Source organism: Myotis yumanensis, unplaced genomic scaffold, assembly GCF_028538775.1.
Source record: "Myotis yumanensis isolate MYYU_CA2020_CCGP unplaced genomic scaffold, mMyoYum1.0.hap1 SCAF_7, whole genome shotgun sequence".
Classification (NCBI taxonomy): Eukaryota; Metazoa; Chordata; class Mammalia; order Chiroptera; family Vespertilionidae; genus Myotis; species Myotis yumanensis.
The window spans coordinates 30,826,646-30,841,794 of record NW_027223758.1 but is presented as its reverse complement, the minus strand read 5'-3'; the positions used below and the strand labels follow the sequence as shown (position 1 = coordinate 30,841,794).

Here is a 15,149-nt window from a genome sequence, read left to right as displayed (position 1 = left end):
GCATGCAGCCTGCGGGTCATGAGTTTGACATGCTTGATATACAAGCTTTTGTATGAACATACTAGTACATATCCTGGTTTCTTGGATGAATACCTAGAGTGTAGTGGCTGAGTCGTATAGTAGATTTATGTCTAACTTTTTAAGAAATTGCCAAATGTTTTCTCAAAGTGGTTATATACCATTTACATTCCCACCAGCATTGCACAAGGGTTCCAGTTTCTCTACATTCTTGCCAACACTTAATATTTTCTATTTTTGTTTTTCCCCCAAACTTAAAAAAAAATGGGCCTCCTACTGGGGATTGAGCCCACAACCAAGTATTTGCCTTTACTGGGAATCAAACCCTGACCTCCTGGTTCATGGGTCCATGCTCAACCATTGAGCCACACCTGCCAGGCTATTTTTGTTTTGTTTGTTTGTAATAGCCAGTCTAATAGGTGTGAAATAATATCTCAGTGTGATTTTCTTTTTTTAATCCTCACCCAAGGAACTGCTTAGAGAGAGGAAGGGAGAGAGGGAGAGAGAGAGAGAGAGAGAGAGAAACATTGATGTGAGAAACATCAATCTGTGTCCGCCTACATGCTCCTGACTGGGGATCAAACCTGCAACCCAGGGATGTGAGTGAACTGACCGGGAATCGAACCTGCAACCCTCTGGTGCGTGGAATGATGCTCAACTTACTGAGCCACTCCAGCTGTGCCTCAGTGTGAATTTGATTTGCATTTCTCTGATGAGCATCTTTTCATGTTCTTATTAGCCACTTGTATAAATTCAAGTCCTTTGCCCATTTTTTAATGAGGTTGACTTTTTTGGTTGTTGAGGTGTAGTAGTTTACATATAGGGTGTTCCAAAAAATGTATGCACACACACTTGGAATAATTATAAAGGCAGTGTTTATTAAAATACATTTCATTTTCAAAATTGAGCTATCAGCTGTTAAAGTGTGTATACTTTTTTGGGGGACACCCTACATACAGTATTCTGGTTTTTAATTCCTTATCAAATAGCTGTTTTCTCCCATCTTTGGATTTCCTTTTCATTCTGTTGATAGTGTCTTTTGATACACAGAAGTTTTTAATTTTGATTAAGTCCAACTTACCTATTTTTTTGTTATTGACTGTGTTTTTGGTGTTATATTTTTTAAAATCATTGCTAAATCTAATGTTGTGATGCTTTTCTCCTATATTTTCTTCTAAGGGTTTTATAGTGTTAGTTCTTATGTTTAGGTCTTTGATCCATTTAAGTTAATTTTTGTATATATGGCATAAGGTAGGAATCCAACTTCATTCTTTTGCATGTGGATATCCAGTTTCCTAGCACCATTTCTTGAAAAGGCTGGCCTTCCTCCATTGAATTGCTTTTGCACCTTTGTCAAAAATTATTTGGGCATATTTGTGTGGATTTGTTTCTGATTCTCTGTTTTATTTCATAGATCTGTTATGTTTATCCCTTTGCTAATACCATATTGTCTTAATTATGGTAGCTGTATTCTAAGCTTTAAGATTGGGTAAATGGGTTTCTCCCATTTTATTCCTTTTCAAAATTATTCCTCATTTGTTTTTTTTATGCATGTAAACTATATTTTGCTTTGGTTTCATATATCTGTTAGTTTATTTCAAGGTGAGCTTTAAGTAGAACCAAATACTTTTTTATATTGTTTCTTGTTTTAGTTAATCTGCAATATAAATTTGTACCAGACTGTTTTCTGTGTTTGTTTATTTGAAGTAATCTGCTTGACCTTTTTGCCTCCAGGCTCCTCTGTCTAGGGCAGGGGTGGGCAAACTTTTTGACTCGAGGGCCACAATGGGTTCTTAAACTGGACCGGAGGGCCGGAACAAAAGCATGGATGGAGTGTTTGTGTGAACTAATATAAATTCAAAGTAAACATCATTACATAAAAGGGTACGGTCTTTTTTTTTTTTTTAGTTTTATTCATTTCAAACGGGCCGTAGTTTGCCCATGGCTGGTCTAGGGCCTAAACAAATCTAATTCTACACTTGATCTTAGCCAAAAGGCCGAGAAGCGATAACAAATCTAATTCTAACCCTTAGGACTCAGTGGTTCTCAACCTTCCTAATGCCGCAACCCTTTAATACAGTTCCTCATGTTGTGGTGACCTCCAACCATAAAATTATTTTCGTTGCTACTTCATAACTGTAATTTTGCTACTGTTCTGAATCGTAATGCAAATATCTGATATACTATATGTGTTTTCCGATGGTCGCGACCCACAGATTGAGAACCGCTGCCTTAGGTGAAAGTTAAAGGGAGTAGAATTTAACAATCCTCTTTTACAGGCTTACTGTTCCTGTTTCATTCTCTGCATAATTTCATCTATGGGAGTAAGCTGCTCTTTAGGGCCTCAGACTCCTACTGATTTTGGGGGGTCCTCCTCCCTTTATTTTGGACCTCTCTCACCACATTGCTTTTTTCAAGAAAAGATCTGTAGTGAAAGTTTATTTCTGGTGTTCTAGAACTTCTTCAGAAGCCTTCAGCAGTTTTTCAAGCTCTTTTCTCTAACTGGCAAGTATTCAGTGTGCTGTTCTTACTCCACCCTCCCTTAGTGGCATGTATCAGTTTTGTACTCACCAGTGCCCACCTACTCTTGCCTCCTGTGCTTGTCAGATGTCTCCTGCCTGGCTTGTTCATTGTTGCTTTTGTCACCCTTACAGCTGTCCTCTTTCTTTCTTTGGCTTACTGCCTAACTTCTGTGGCAGCTGCTCTATCGTTGCCTGTCTGCCATTCTGCCCCTTCTCCCCCCTCCACCCACCTTGCTCTATGTAGATACAGCATGTACATTTTCCTTGTTCAGCTTATAGCCTTCCCCATGATATGTTCCAAAGCAGTCATCCTCTTGCTTATAGCATTGTGTTTCACCTAAGTCAGTCACATGGGCCTTTCTTACCTCTGACATCTCATTTAAGTCTTTAGTTCTGCCCCTGTAAATTCTCTTATCAGTATCCTCTGAATATTTCTGCCATGCTCTGAGGTTCTCCTGGTTTGGTGGCTAGGCTTCAGTTAACGGCTCTTCTAACCTCAAACACCACTGGTTGATCCTCCACCCTGCTGTCTGTCACTCATTCTTTCTAAAATCCAAATTGTTCCCATCAACCTCCCTGTGCTAAAGCCTTTGGTGGTTCCTCAGTGTGTTCAGTGGAAAGTTAAAACTTTTTATGTGGCCAACAGCCCCTTTGTGATCTGATCTCTGCTTCCTCTATCATCACCACTTGCATTTCTTCCACATATCCTCACAAACTCTAATCTTACATGTTTGTAATTTTCACAGTCATTTAACAGGTATTTATTAAGGTCCTGCTTGATGCCCTTACCCAGCTCTTTGCCATGCCTGGTACCAGATAAGCTTTTTCATGCTTCCAAGTCCTCTCTGCTTGCAAGACTGTTTCTGACCCTTCTCTTGGCTAACTAACTACCCTTTATCCTTCCAAATTGAGCTCAAACATTACCTCCCCTGAAAATTCCTCCCCTGGTCTGAAGTTTTACCACTTCATCTTAGTATTAGTGTTCATTCAAGGTTTGAATACATAGTTTATTTGTGCCTCACTACTGGTTTGTGAGCTATTTGATGACAATGTCCATATCTAAACTGTCTGTATGTTCTTAGTATCTGGTGGAGTATGAAGGAAGATGTGAGCTTTGGAGTTTTAAAAGCTCAGTTTTTGGCCCTGGCCCGGTGGCTTGGTTGGAGCATCATCCCATATACTGGAAGGTTGCGGTTCGATTCCTGGTCAGGGCACATACCTAGATTGTGGGTTCGATCCTGGTTGGTGTGTTTATGGGAGGCAACTGATTGATCAGTGTTTCTCTCTCACTCTCCCTTTCTAAAAAATAAAAATTTTTAAAAATCAGTAAAAGTTCTGAGTTTGAAATCCTAATAGCTATTTATTTAGATATATGGCCTTAAGCAAATTCCTTAACCTCTGTGATCTTTAGATTCTTCACCTGTAAAATGGGAAAACAATACCTCACTCATAAGGTGGTTGTGAGGATTAAATGGGTTAAAATGTATAGAATACCTAGTACAAGTGCCTGCTGTAGGCAACCAAGGATTGTAGTTGTAAAAATGGTTTTTATTTTTAATGTAAATAATATAATGTTGATTGCGTGAACAATTAGCTGAAGGAGCTGAAACCTTCTTCTAGGTGCTTTTTTTTCAAATCAGAGAACGTGAACAGTTCTAGGAAAAGGCCTAGGGCAGAGCTTAATATTCCTGGCTGCCACTTCTTTGGTTCTCCCACACCTGGGAGATATCCTCAATAAGGCTGAGAGTTGAGTACATACCTTTCCCAAAGGGATATTCATCTCTGCAAAAGGTGAGTGTACTTAAAATCAGTAATAGTACTTGAGCAGACACATATGTATATTGAATATCTGAAAATCAGTGGTTGATTAATGAGTGCATTAAAAAAAATCACTGCCCCTTTGTTTAGAAACTCACAAAATGGAAATAATCATCAATTAGTTTTATTTCGCATTAGGAAGATGTTTCTGTTTCTTCATTAGTCTTTAATCTTTTGAAGGATAATAAGATATGTGAAGAAAGGTAGTCCTAGATTTATTCCACTTCCACAATTTACCAGCTACATGACCATCTTTTAATTTCTTTGTCTGCAAAATGGGAGTAAAAGTATCTAGCTGGTAGAGTTGCTATTAGATTTAACTGAAATAACATATACCTGATATTTGATCAGATTTTAACAGTATTAATGTATGGAATATTGAATGCTTAACTTTCAATAGATAGACCCTGATGGACGCTATCCCAGCCAAAGCATAAACTTTGGGGAATGTGCAGATGGGCTGAGGTCTCCTTTGCTAGTGGGGGCTTCATAATATTGATTTCTGGTAACATTTTTTTTTTTAGCGAATGTATGCAGCATTGTACTTTCTATCAAGAGGGCTGAGAAAAATGCATTCAGGAGCATCCTCATCATTCCTATTCCTAGGTCATCACAAGTCTTATTTCTTACTAGTGGCCTGGTGCACGAAATTTGTGCACGGGAGGGTGGGTGTCCTTCAGCCTGGCCTGCACCCTCTCCAATCTGGGACCCCTCGGGGGATGTCCGACTGCCAGTTTAGGCCCTGTGAGATTGGGCCTAAACCGGCATTCAGACATATCTTTACAATCCAGGACCACTGGCTCCTAACCGCTCACCTGCCTGCCAGCCTGATCGCCCCCCTAACCACTCCCCTGCCGGCCTGATTGACGCCTAACTGCTCCCCTGCTGGCCTGATCGCCCCCAACTGCCCTCTCTTGCCAGGCCAATCGCCCACAACTGCCCTCCCCTGCCGGCCCGATCGCCCCCAACTGCCCTCCTCTGCTGGCCTGACTGCCCTCCCCTGCCGGGACCCCGCCTCCTCTACGCAAGGCGGCGGAGATGCGAGGACTGGCCTCCTCCATGCTGCACGGAGCCATGGGACCTGTAGACCTCACTGTGCGGAGCGGCCGCCAGGCCCCGCCTCCACTGTGCGCATGGTCATCTTGTGGCAGCCATCTGTGTATGTTTGGGCCATCTTGTGATGACGTTGCACACAAGGGCCACCTAGGCTTTTATTAGTATAGATAACTAGCTGTTTGGGATTGGTTGTTATATCAGAAAATGAAACAGGTTTATTTATTTCTTATTTATATATATAAAAGGCTAAGTGACTGATCGACCGACCGGCCAGTACAGATGATGCACACTGGCAATTTAAAAATAAACGTTGACTCGCACGTGCGTGATACATATACTAGTAATGCTCTCACTGGCGCCAATCACACGAGTGTTTCGACACTAGCCTCCCATTTAAATTAATTCAAAGACAGTTTCCCGTGATGCCAGCATTTGCGATGACTATTAATAAATCACAAGGACAAACTCTAGGCAGAGTAGGAATATTCCTACCTGAACCCGTTTTTGGACATGCTTAGTTATATGTTGCTTTCTCTCGAGTTCGAAGAGCATGTGACATTAAAGTTGTAAATACTTCATCACAAGGGAAATTAGTCAAGCACTCTGAAAGTGTTTTACTCTTAATGTGGTATACAGGGAGATATTAGAATAAGTTTAATCAATTTATTAGTCATTGTTTTTTATCAATGTTTTTATTAGCATGTTTTTGTTGTTTTTATGTCATGTCTGTTATTATTTATTAATCAATTTATATATTATTTTCATATACATTTTACTAATTTCCAGCTCTGACACTTCTATTATAGAGAAAGGGTGAATAGCGATATTAAAATATTTCTTCTAATTAATTTCCTTTCAGTGTGCACGAATCAGTGCACCAGGCCACTAGTATATATAAAATTTAAAAGTAAGTAGGGCCAGTATAGCAGTTTCACAGTATCATCAAAGAACTCGATCCCTTTCTAACTCTCAATTCTGCTATGCTCAAAATCACTTCAGGGTCCATAGTGACTACTGGTTATCACATCTAAATTCCAGATTCAGGAGGAAGGACAGGGGGTGGTGGGGGGGGAAGGCTCACACCCTTCCGTTTGCACCACCTTCCTAGAGATCTCATAATATACTTTATTTTATATCTCCTTATCTAGAACTTAGTCACTTGTCCACACCTAACTGAGGAATAAGGATTTCCTTAGCACCCAATTTTCCTCTCCTTGCTTTAGACCAGGATGGCAGGATGGCATGTCTCTCAGGACCTCAGGGTCCACTGACAGGGAGTGTGTGTTTGGGTAAGGAGTGTTTCTCTTTGGCTAGAAGCCAAAGAGTATATCTATGGATGATTCCTTCATCTTGGGTGCAGGATATATATTTCACACAATTTATCCATGATATGTGTGTAAGCATGTATAATTGATTGCTTATGAATTTAATATTCAAGGTTTCTGTAGTTAAAGCCTCTCCTCCCCCCACAAAGGTGCACAATATGGTAAGTTGTAACACCAATTGCATCATAGGGTTGGGGAGGATTAAGTGAGAGGGGGCATACAGAGAACTCAGTACAGCTGGGTTTGGGGATAGGAGGGCAAGGGTGAATGATTTAATAGCCAGCAGACACTGCCCACCATCCATGCCCCCACTGTAGAATTCAGAGCCTCCACATGTATCTCTGGAGAATGTCTCAGATCAATTATGCTGAATTTGAATTTTAAGAAAATTTGGGAAATGTTCTTAGAGACTCAAATATTGGGAAAACAACAGCCATAGTTCTTTTTAAAATAAGTTTTTATTGATTTCAGGGAGAGGAAGGGCAAGGGAGAGAGGGATAGAAAAATCAATGATGAGAGAGAATCATTGATTGACTGCCTCCTGCATGTCCCCTACTGGGGATTGAGCTCAGAACCCAGGCATGTGCCCTGATGGGAAATTGAACTGGTGACCTCCTGGTTCATGGTTCAATGCACAACCACTGAACCACACAAGCTGGGTGACAGCCATAACATTTTAGAACTCCTTTGTCACTTATCCTAGGGCTTTTTACAAAGTATTGCTCATGGAATCTTAGTTTTCCTTTTCCTTTTGTTTTGTTTTGTTTTTTTGTTTTTTTTTATTGCTTAAAGCATTACAAAGGGTATTACATATGTGTCCTTTTTTTCCCCCGCCCTTGACAATACCCCGGCTTCCCCTACCCCCCAGTGTCTTATGTCCATTGGTTATGCTCATATGCATGCATACAAGTCCTTCGGTTGATCTCTTACCCCCCTCCCTCCTGCCCCCCAACCCTCCCCGGCCTTCCCGCTGCAGTTTGACAATCTGTGTGACCTTTTCCTTTTTTAAAAAATATATTTTATTGATTTTCTACAGAGAGTAAGGGAGAGGGATAGAGAGTTAGAAACATCGATGAGAGAGAAACATCGATCAGCTGCCTCCTGCACACCCCCTACTGGGGATGTGCCCAAAACCAAGGTACATGCCCTTGACCGGAATCAAACCTGGGACCTTTCAGTCCGTAGGCTGACACTATCTCCACTGAGCCAAATCTGTCAGGGCCCTTTTCCTTTTTTTTTTTAATGTTAAAATTTCTGAACTGAGCACCTTAATTTATGTATGTGCAGTAGAAACAATTTTTTAAAGAAAGAAATGTCTTTGTAATGAAATAATGACTGTATATTGGCCCTTTTTTTGGGTGTGGTGTAGGTTAGGAGAGAGAACACAATGTGTGTGCCATTGTGTCCAATAAATTACGGGAACTGCCCAGATTTCATGACTCATCTCCCAAAGCCTCCCTGCTCAGCTCTTCTATATTCACAGTTAACCAAAGGCTTATGATTCACTTTTTGAAACCATTTAGTGATCACTTTTGGGAAATGGGACTGGCAAGAGGTGAATGAGACTTACATTTTGTTTTCTATTCCTCTCTTCTGTTTGTATATCTTGTAATGAGCATGCTTTACCTTTTTTTTAAGTTGTTTATAATTGCAGTGAAGAAGAGGACCAGTGTCTTTCCTATATTACAAAAGTAATGTTTTAATAAATAACATTAAATGATTTACTTTCATATTGATGCATGTTGAAATAATATTTTAGATATATTGTGTTAAATAAACTATCATTAAAAAAAAGATTTACTTTCTGCTGGAAGGTGAATGTGGTCTGGGGATTGGTGACTATAGTTGATAACACTGTTTTATATTATTCAAATTTGCTAAAAGAGTAGAACTTGAATGTTCTCCCCAGAAATGAATAGGACAAAAAAACAACAACACAGTTACATAAAAACTTTGAGTAAATGCATAAAAATTTCTTTTTTAAAAAAATATTTTTTTATTGATTTCAGAGAGGAAGAGAGAGGGAGAGATAGAAACATCAATGATGAGAGGAAATCATTGATCAGCTGCCTCTTGCATACCCCACACTCTGGATCAAGCCCACAATCTGGGCATGTGCCCTGACCTGGAATCAAACTGTGACCTCCTGGTTCATAGGTTGATGCTCAACCACTGACCCACGTAGGCTTGGCGAGAAAAAATTCTTTACAAAATTCTAAGTAAGAGAAAAATTGAAAGAATTTTATATCCACCACCTAGATTGTACAATTAACATTTTATTATACTTGTTTTATCACATATCTATTCATCTATCTATCCCACTATCCATCAATTCATATTGTTTAAAATATATTTCAAAGTAAATTACATATATCAGTACCCATCTTCCCAATACTTAAACATGTATATCATTTACAGTATTTGTTAATGGGTAGAGTCTTTTTTAGAGGTAAAATTTATGTACAGTGAATGCCCAAATCTTTTTTTTTTTTAAATCCTCACCCTTGGATGTGTTTACCATTGATTTTTAGACAGTGGGGGGCGGGGGGAGAGAAGGAGAGGGGAGAGGAGAGGAGAGGGGATACACACCATTTGGTTCCAACTGGGGGCAGAGAACAAACCCCCAACCCAGTTACCAGCCCTTGACCCAGAATCAAGACCCTCTGGTGTAAAGGCTGACGCTCTAAACACAGAGCCATGTCGGCCAGGCTGTAAATGCACAAATCTTAAGTCACCATTCAATGAATTCTAAGAAATATACCCAGGCAATCCAGAACCCTGTTAAGATATGGAATACTACTATTGTCCAAAAAGTACCCTTATATTCCTTTCCAGTAAATCCTGTCTCTTTCCCATGCAACAATTGTTATTTTTTCCACCATAGTTTTACTTTTTCTAGAACTTCATATGTATGGAATCATGCATTATAATATGCTCTTACATAAGGCTTTTTTCACTTGGTGTGATTTTTTTTTAGATTCACCCAAGTGGTGTGTATCAGTAATTCTTTTCTTTTTATTGCTGAGCAATATTCCATTGTTTATATATTACCACTGTTTATATATTACCTGGGTTGTTTTCAGTTTTTGTTATTATGAACATTCTTGTACTAGTCTTTGAGGACATAGTTTCTCTTAGGTGAAAATATAAGAATGGAATTACTAGACCATAAAGTAGGTGTATATTTAGATTTATAAGATGCTGTCAGACAAACTTTTTAAAAATATCACAAATAGAGCTCATCCTAAAAACTCATCCTGTGACAAGGTGGAACCATTTCCACTCTTAGAATTATGCACAGGGTGTCTGGTATTGTGCAGACTACAATTGGATGGCTGGGCTGGTTTCCTTTTGACATTTGGTAGTGCATATTTTCCTTGGATTTCAACCATTTGTTCATTCATGTTGAAACTAGACCTTAGTCATAGAACCAGTTTTTAAAATCTTCAGTTCAGAGGGAGATGTGGAGAAGTGATGAATTTGAGACAATATGGGGTATCAGTGAATCAGAGGTGACAGAGAGAGGTTGAGAGATATAACAACAAAAAAGCTGTGTGGGAGATGTGGGAAAGAGGACGTGTGGGGAGAGAAAGAAATACCAGTCGTCCCCCCCCCCCCCCCCCCAGTGAATTTTAATTTAATATATTTGTAAAAGTTATTTTTAAGTTCAAAATCAAAGGTTGTCTTGTATACTAAAATGGATTTCCAAAAACCCTCCTCATTCTGTTTAACAATTACATAATACTCCATTTTGTGAATATGCCATGATTTATTTAATCATGTTCACTTTTCCTATTGATAAACATTTAGGTTATTTCCAGTATTTTTTTTTTTTATTGCAGATAATACTGCTTTGAATAACCTTGTACATAGGTCACTTTTAAAATATGGGTATATCTAGGAAGTTCTTGGGCAGAATTCTGTCAAAGGGTTTGTGCTTTCATAATTCTGATAAATATTTACAGATTGTATGAGAGTATCTGTTTATGAAAATCTTTGCCAGTGCAGTGTTGTTCAAGTTTTTATATTTGCTTCTGATAGTTGAAAATGATATTGCAGTATAGCTTTAAATTGGGCTTTCTTTGATCATGAGTGAAGTTGAGTATTTTTCATATATTTAAGAGAAATTTTTCATTTTCTGTGAATTGTCTTTCTCATGTCTTTTGCCCATTTTGGGGGTTTTTGGTCCCCTTTTTATTAATCTAATCTGTAGAAGCCCTTTATGTATTAGGGAAATTAGTCCTTTGTGAATGAGTTGGAATATTTTAAAAGAGCTCAGTCTTTAAAATATGGAGGTAGTTTTAGTGGAATGGTGGTAAAAGAGGTCAGATTGCCGTGTACACAACTCTTTCTAGAAATTTGGCTGTAAAGTGTAGTAGGGAGAATGCTAGCTGGAGGATTGATGCAAATTCAAAGGAGTTATTATTATTTGATAAAGTCTTGTGTTTAAATGCTGTTATGAAAGGGAGGAATTAAATCTAGGAGATGGTAGTAGAGGGTAAGCTTTCCAATGAACTGAGATTCTTGGAAAGAACTAGAGGAGGAAATTTGTAAATATGGTGATGAGAATTAAGGATGTCCCATGGCTTTTATTTTCTTTGAAGCGAAGGCAAGGCCTATACCAAGGGTATAGGAGGAGATGGTTGGAGAGAAGAGCTTCTTTGAAATCACTGCTATGGAGAATTGGCGAGAAAGCTGAATAGGGAAATACAGAAAGATTGCAGGTTTTCAGAGTTCCACTGAGGCAGAAATAGTGATATAAACTTTATGGATTGTTTGGTTTTCATAAGCAGCATTTGGCAGTACAAGTGTAAGATTAATTCAGGATTGGGTTTGGGTGAGGGGGTTCCCTCATGTATATGTAATGGAACAATGTAGCAACAGAACTTAGGATATTAGCAGGGAAGTGATTGAACTGACACCAATTCTTGATTATGTAGAGAGGAGAATAAAGACAGGACAGAGATATTGGAAATAAAATTAGAGAGGATCTGAAGGAACCAAACACCTGGTGAGGTCAGAGAACAGTTTGTACTAGAAGTAATAGGGAGAGAACTGCAGGGATAAAGGAGTGTGGTGGAGAGTGGGATGAGAGCTTTTCTTGGTGATGATAGAGCCTAGAATGAGCCATTGTCATAGGGCCCAAGTAGAGTAGAGGTATAGGTTGGAATTGAGGAAATCAAGGAACTCAGAGGCTGGCCCTGATGTGAGTTGTAGTGACTGATGTCTGTGAGCATGTTGAACAGCCTTCTAGGAGAATATCAGGACTTAGGGATGGAAAGAAAACTGTGAACCACATTGCAGTAACAGAGGAGTGCCAGCAATCATTAGGCAAAAAAGTCCTCGGGAACAGGGACTGTTAGAGCAGGCTCCAGGAAAAACGGTTTGCAGTAGCATCCATGAAGAATGAGGAAACTTCAACCCTACATCCCGACATGCAGCTCTAGGATGCTTGGATAGAAGACATGGTGATTAGAGGAGGGGAAGTAGGGTAGGTGTGGTTGCAGTTTAGTCTGGAGATCAGGAAGTCACAGGAATTAGCATGAGGGTCTTTATATCCTCTGAGAAGAATTAGGCCTTCACTGTGGTTTTCCTAATTATGGTTTAGTGACACGGGTCTTCTTAAACTGACATATCTCTCAGCCCCTACTTTATGCATACAAATCCTCTCCAACTTGCCATCTACTATGCGTTTGTTCTTTTCCCTGGCATTCTTTTACTTGAGGTATGCCTTCCTTGTGCAGTTTTCCTTCTTTTAGTTTTGTTTCTTATATTCAGACTGTAGTGAAATTTATTTTTTAACTTAATTGTATTGATTATTTTTATTTATAAAAATAACATGCTTTTTATTTTTAAAATTTAGAAAATAAAAAAGTACAATATAAAGAAAATAAAAATCATAAAGTACTATGCCAAAATTTTTATAGATTTTTCCTTCTAATCTTTCATGCATATACATTTATAAATTTAATTGTGATCATATGGTATATTCAGTCTTGATTTGGCTTTTTAAATTTTTTTGGTTAATCTTCACCCAAAGATATTTTTTTTATTGATTTCTAGAGAAAGTGGAAGGGAGGGAGAGAGAAAGAGAGAAAAACATCAATGTGAGAGAGAGACACATTGATTGATTGATTGCCTCCTGCATATGCCCTGACTGGGGCCAGGGATTGAATCTGCAACCCAGGTACGTGGGTTGACCAGAACCTGAGACCCTTCGGTTCACGGGCTGACGCTCCAACCACTGAACCACACTGACCAGGGCTGCCCCCGCCCCCCACTTTTTTTTTTTTTTTTTTTTAATGAAGGGCTTGCCTTAGCCGGTTGGTCCAGTTGGTTGGAACATCATCCCGTACACCAGAAGGTTGCTGGTTTGATTCCTGTTCAGGGCACATGCCTAGGTTGGGTGTTTGAATTCTGGTCGGGGTGGTACCAGAGGAAACCAGTCAATGTTTTTTTGCTTTCTCTCTCTCTTGAAAAAATTAATAAAAACATATCTTTGGATGAGGATTTAAGAAAAATAAATGGTTTGTTCCACTTTCTTATACTCTTTGAATGCAGCATTTTAAATCATAATAATGTATCGTCTTGAATAGCAACATAATACTTATTTCATCTTTTTCCTGTTTTCCCTAGTGGGTATTTGGATTGTTCTTTTCCACTTAATGACTATCTCTATATCATTTTAAAATATATTTATTTACTTATTGATTGCAGAGAGGAAGAGAGAAGGAGAGAGAGATAGAAACATCAGTGATGAGAGAGAATCATTGACTGGCTGCCCCCTGCACACCCAACACTGGGAATTGAACTGCAACCACTTGGTTCATTGGTCAACGCTCAACCACTGAGCCATGCTGGCTGGACTCTCTAAATCATTTTAGTCTGAGTTATAGTTTATTTATATTCACTTTAGAATAGAACCTTGAAAATGGGTCAGAAAACAATATGAACATCTTTAAGATTCTTGTATAATCTTTCTGGAAAGAAACTTGTTAGTTTAGGCTAGTTGGCATTCCCACCAGTATTTTTGTTCTTTTCTGTGACTCTTGCGAGTGTGAGGGAGGAAGAAACTTTCCTCTAACTCAGGTTCTTTCTGCTGGTCTAATAACTTAATTCACCTGATAAAGATTAATAAGAGAAAATAACCTAATTTAATTACATGTGTGTGCATGGAAAATTCACATACTAGTACATGAGTCAGAGACCCCACGTGAGAGGTTCAAAGATAGAAAGAGAAAATTAGATATATGGTATCCTGAGCTAAGGATGAGGTAAGGTAACTTGAGGTTTCAGAGTGGAGGAATGTTATTGCAAAATGATAAGGAGAGTAGATGTTCAGTAATTAGTAGTTTGCCCTGCCATATAGTCAAAACATTTTTTTCTGGTGATAACTCTTATTATGGGCAAGGCCCCTAATTTAAAGTCTGGTGTGCTTGCAGGGTCTTGATTGCCTTCAGCTCAAAATAATTCACATGCCAAAGTGGCACATTTTGGGGAGGCTTCTTGTGGACCCTTATACCAGCATTGAATATTTCAAATGATTGATCTTTTCTGATTTGGAAAAAAAAAATGTTATCTCATATTCCTTTGATTAGTGGGGATGGTCAGCACTTTTCATGTATTTCCTTTGTTGTTTGTTTTTCTCTTCTGTAAATTACCTGGTTAGGTTCTCCAGGTTTTTCAAAGTTGGGGTTTTAATGTTTTTCGTATTGATATATGAGTTCTTGTTTTAATCTTTCTCTTATTTATGAAAATTTCCCCAGTTTATTTCTTAAAAAAAAAAGACTATTTTTAGATTAGTTTTAGGTTCACAGCAAAATGGAGTAGAAATTATAGAGCTCCCAAATGCTCCCTTCCCTAAATATGCACAACCTCCCCCACTATTGACATCTGCCACAGTGGTCCTTGTTGAACCTACATTTTGACACATCATTATCACCCAAAGTCCATAGTTTACATTAAGGTTCACTTTTGGTGTTGTACATACATTCTATGGGTTGTGGCAACTGTATAATGATATGTATCCCCAATTATGTCATCATATAGAATAGTTTGACTGCCCTTAAAGTCCTGTGTTCCATGTATTCATTCTCTTTCTCTTTCCTAACTCTACAACCACTAATCTTTTTAGTATCTCCATAGTTTTGCCTTCTCAAGAGTATTATACAGTATGTAGCTTTTTCACATTGGTTTCTTTCACTTGGTAATACATGCATTTAAGGATTCTCCTTATGGTAAGAGTATGCTTAGTTTTTATAAGGAACCACCAACTGTCTTCCAAAGTGTGTGTATCACTTTGCATTTTCACTAGCAATGAATGAGAGTTCCTGTTGCTCCACATCCTCACCAGGATTTGGTGTTGTCGGTGTTTTGGATCTTGGCCATTCTGATAGGTGTGTGGTGAGTG

At 38.7% G+C, this 15,149-nt stretch overlaps 1 protein-coding gene across 4 annotated transcripts in view; it reads left to right on the top strand.

Moving 5' to 3' along the window:
* The window catches only part of PTPRA (protein tyrosine phosphatase receptor type A), a 128,823-nt gene that overhangs the window by 50,787 nt on the left and 62,887 nt on the right, over nt 1-15,149 (top strand). For 2 of the 4 annotated variants that reach the window (XM_070420027.1, XM_070420026.1), the window contains exon 2: nt 15,054-15,142. The exons of 1 other annotated variant lie outside the window; for it this stretch is intronic. In XM_070420027.1, coding sequence (XP_070276128.1) covers nt 15,056-15,142 — 87 coding nt within the window. In that variant the 5' untranslated portion in view covers nt 15,054-15,055. Of the gene's footprint in view, nt 1-15,053; nt 15,143-15,149 lie in introns of those variants that run through there. One more of the 4 variants, XM_070420029.1, reaches the window with a different exon arrangement.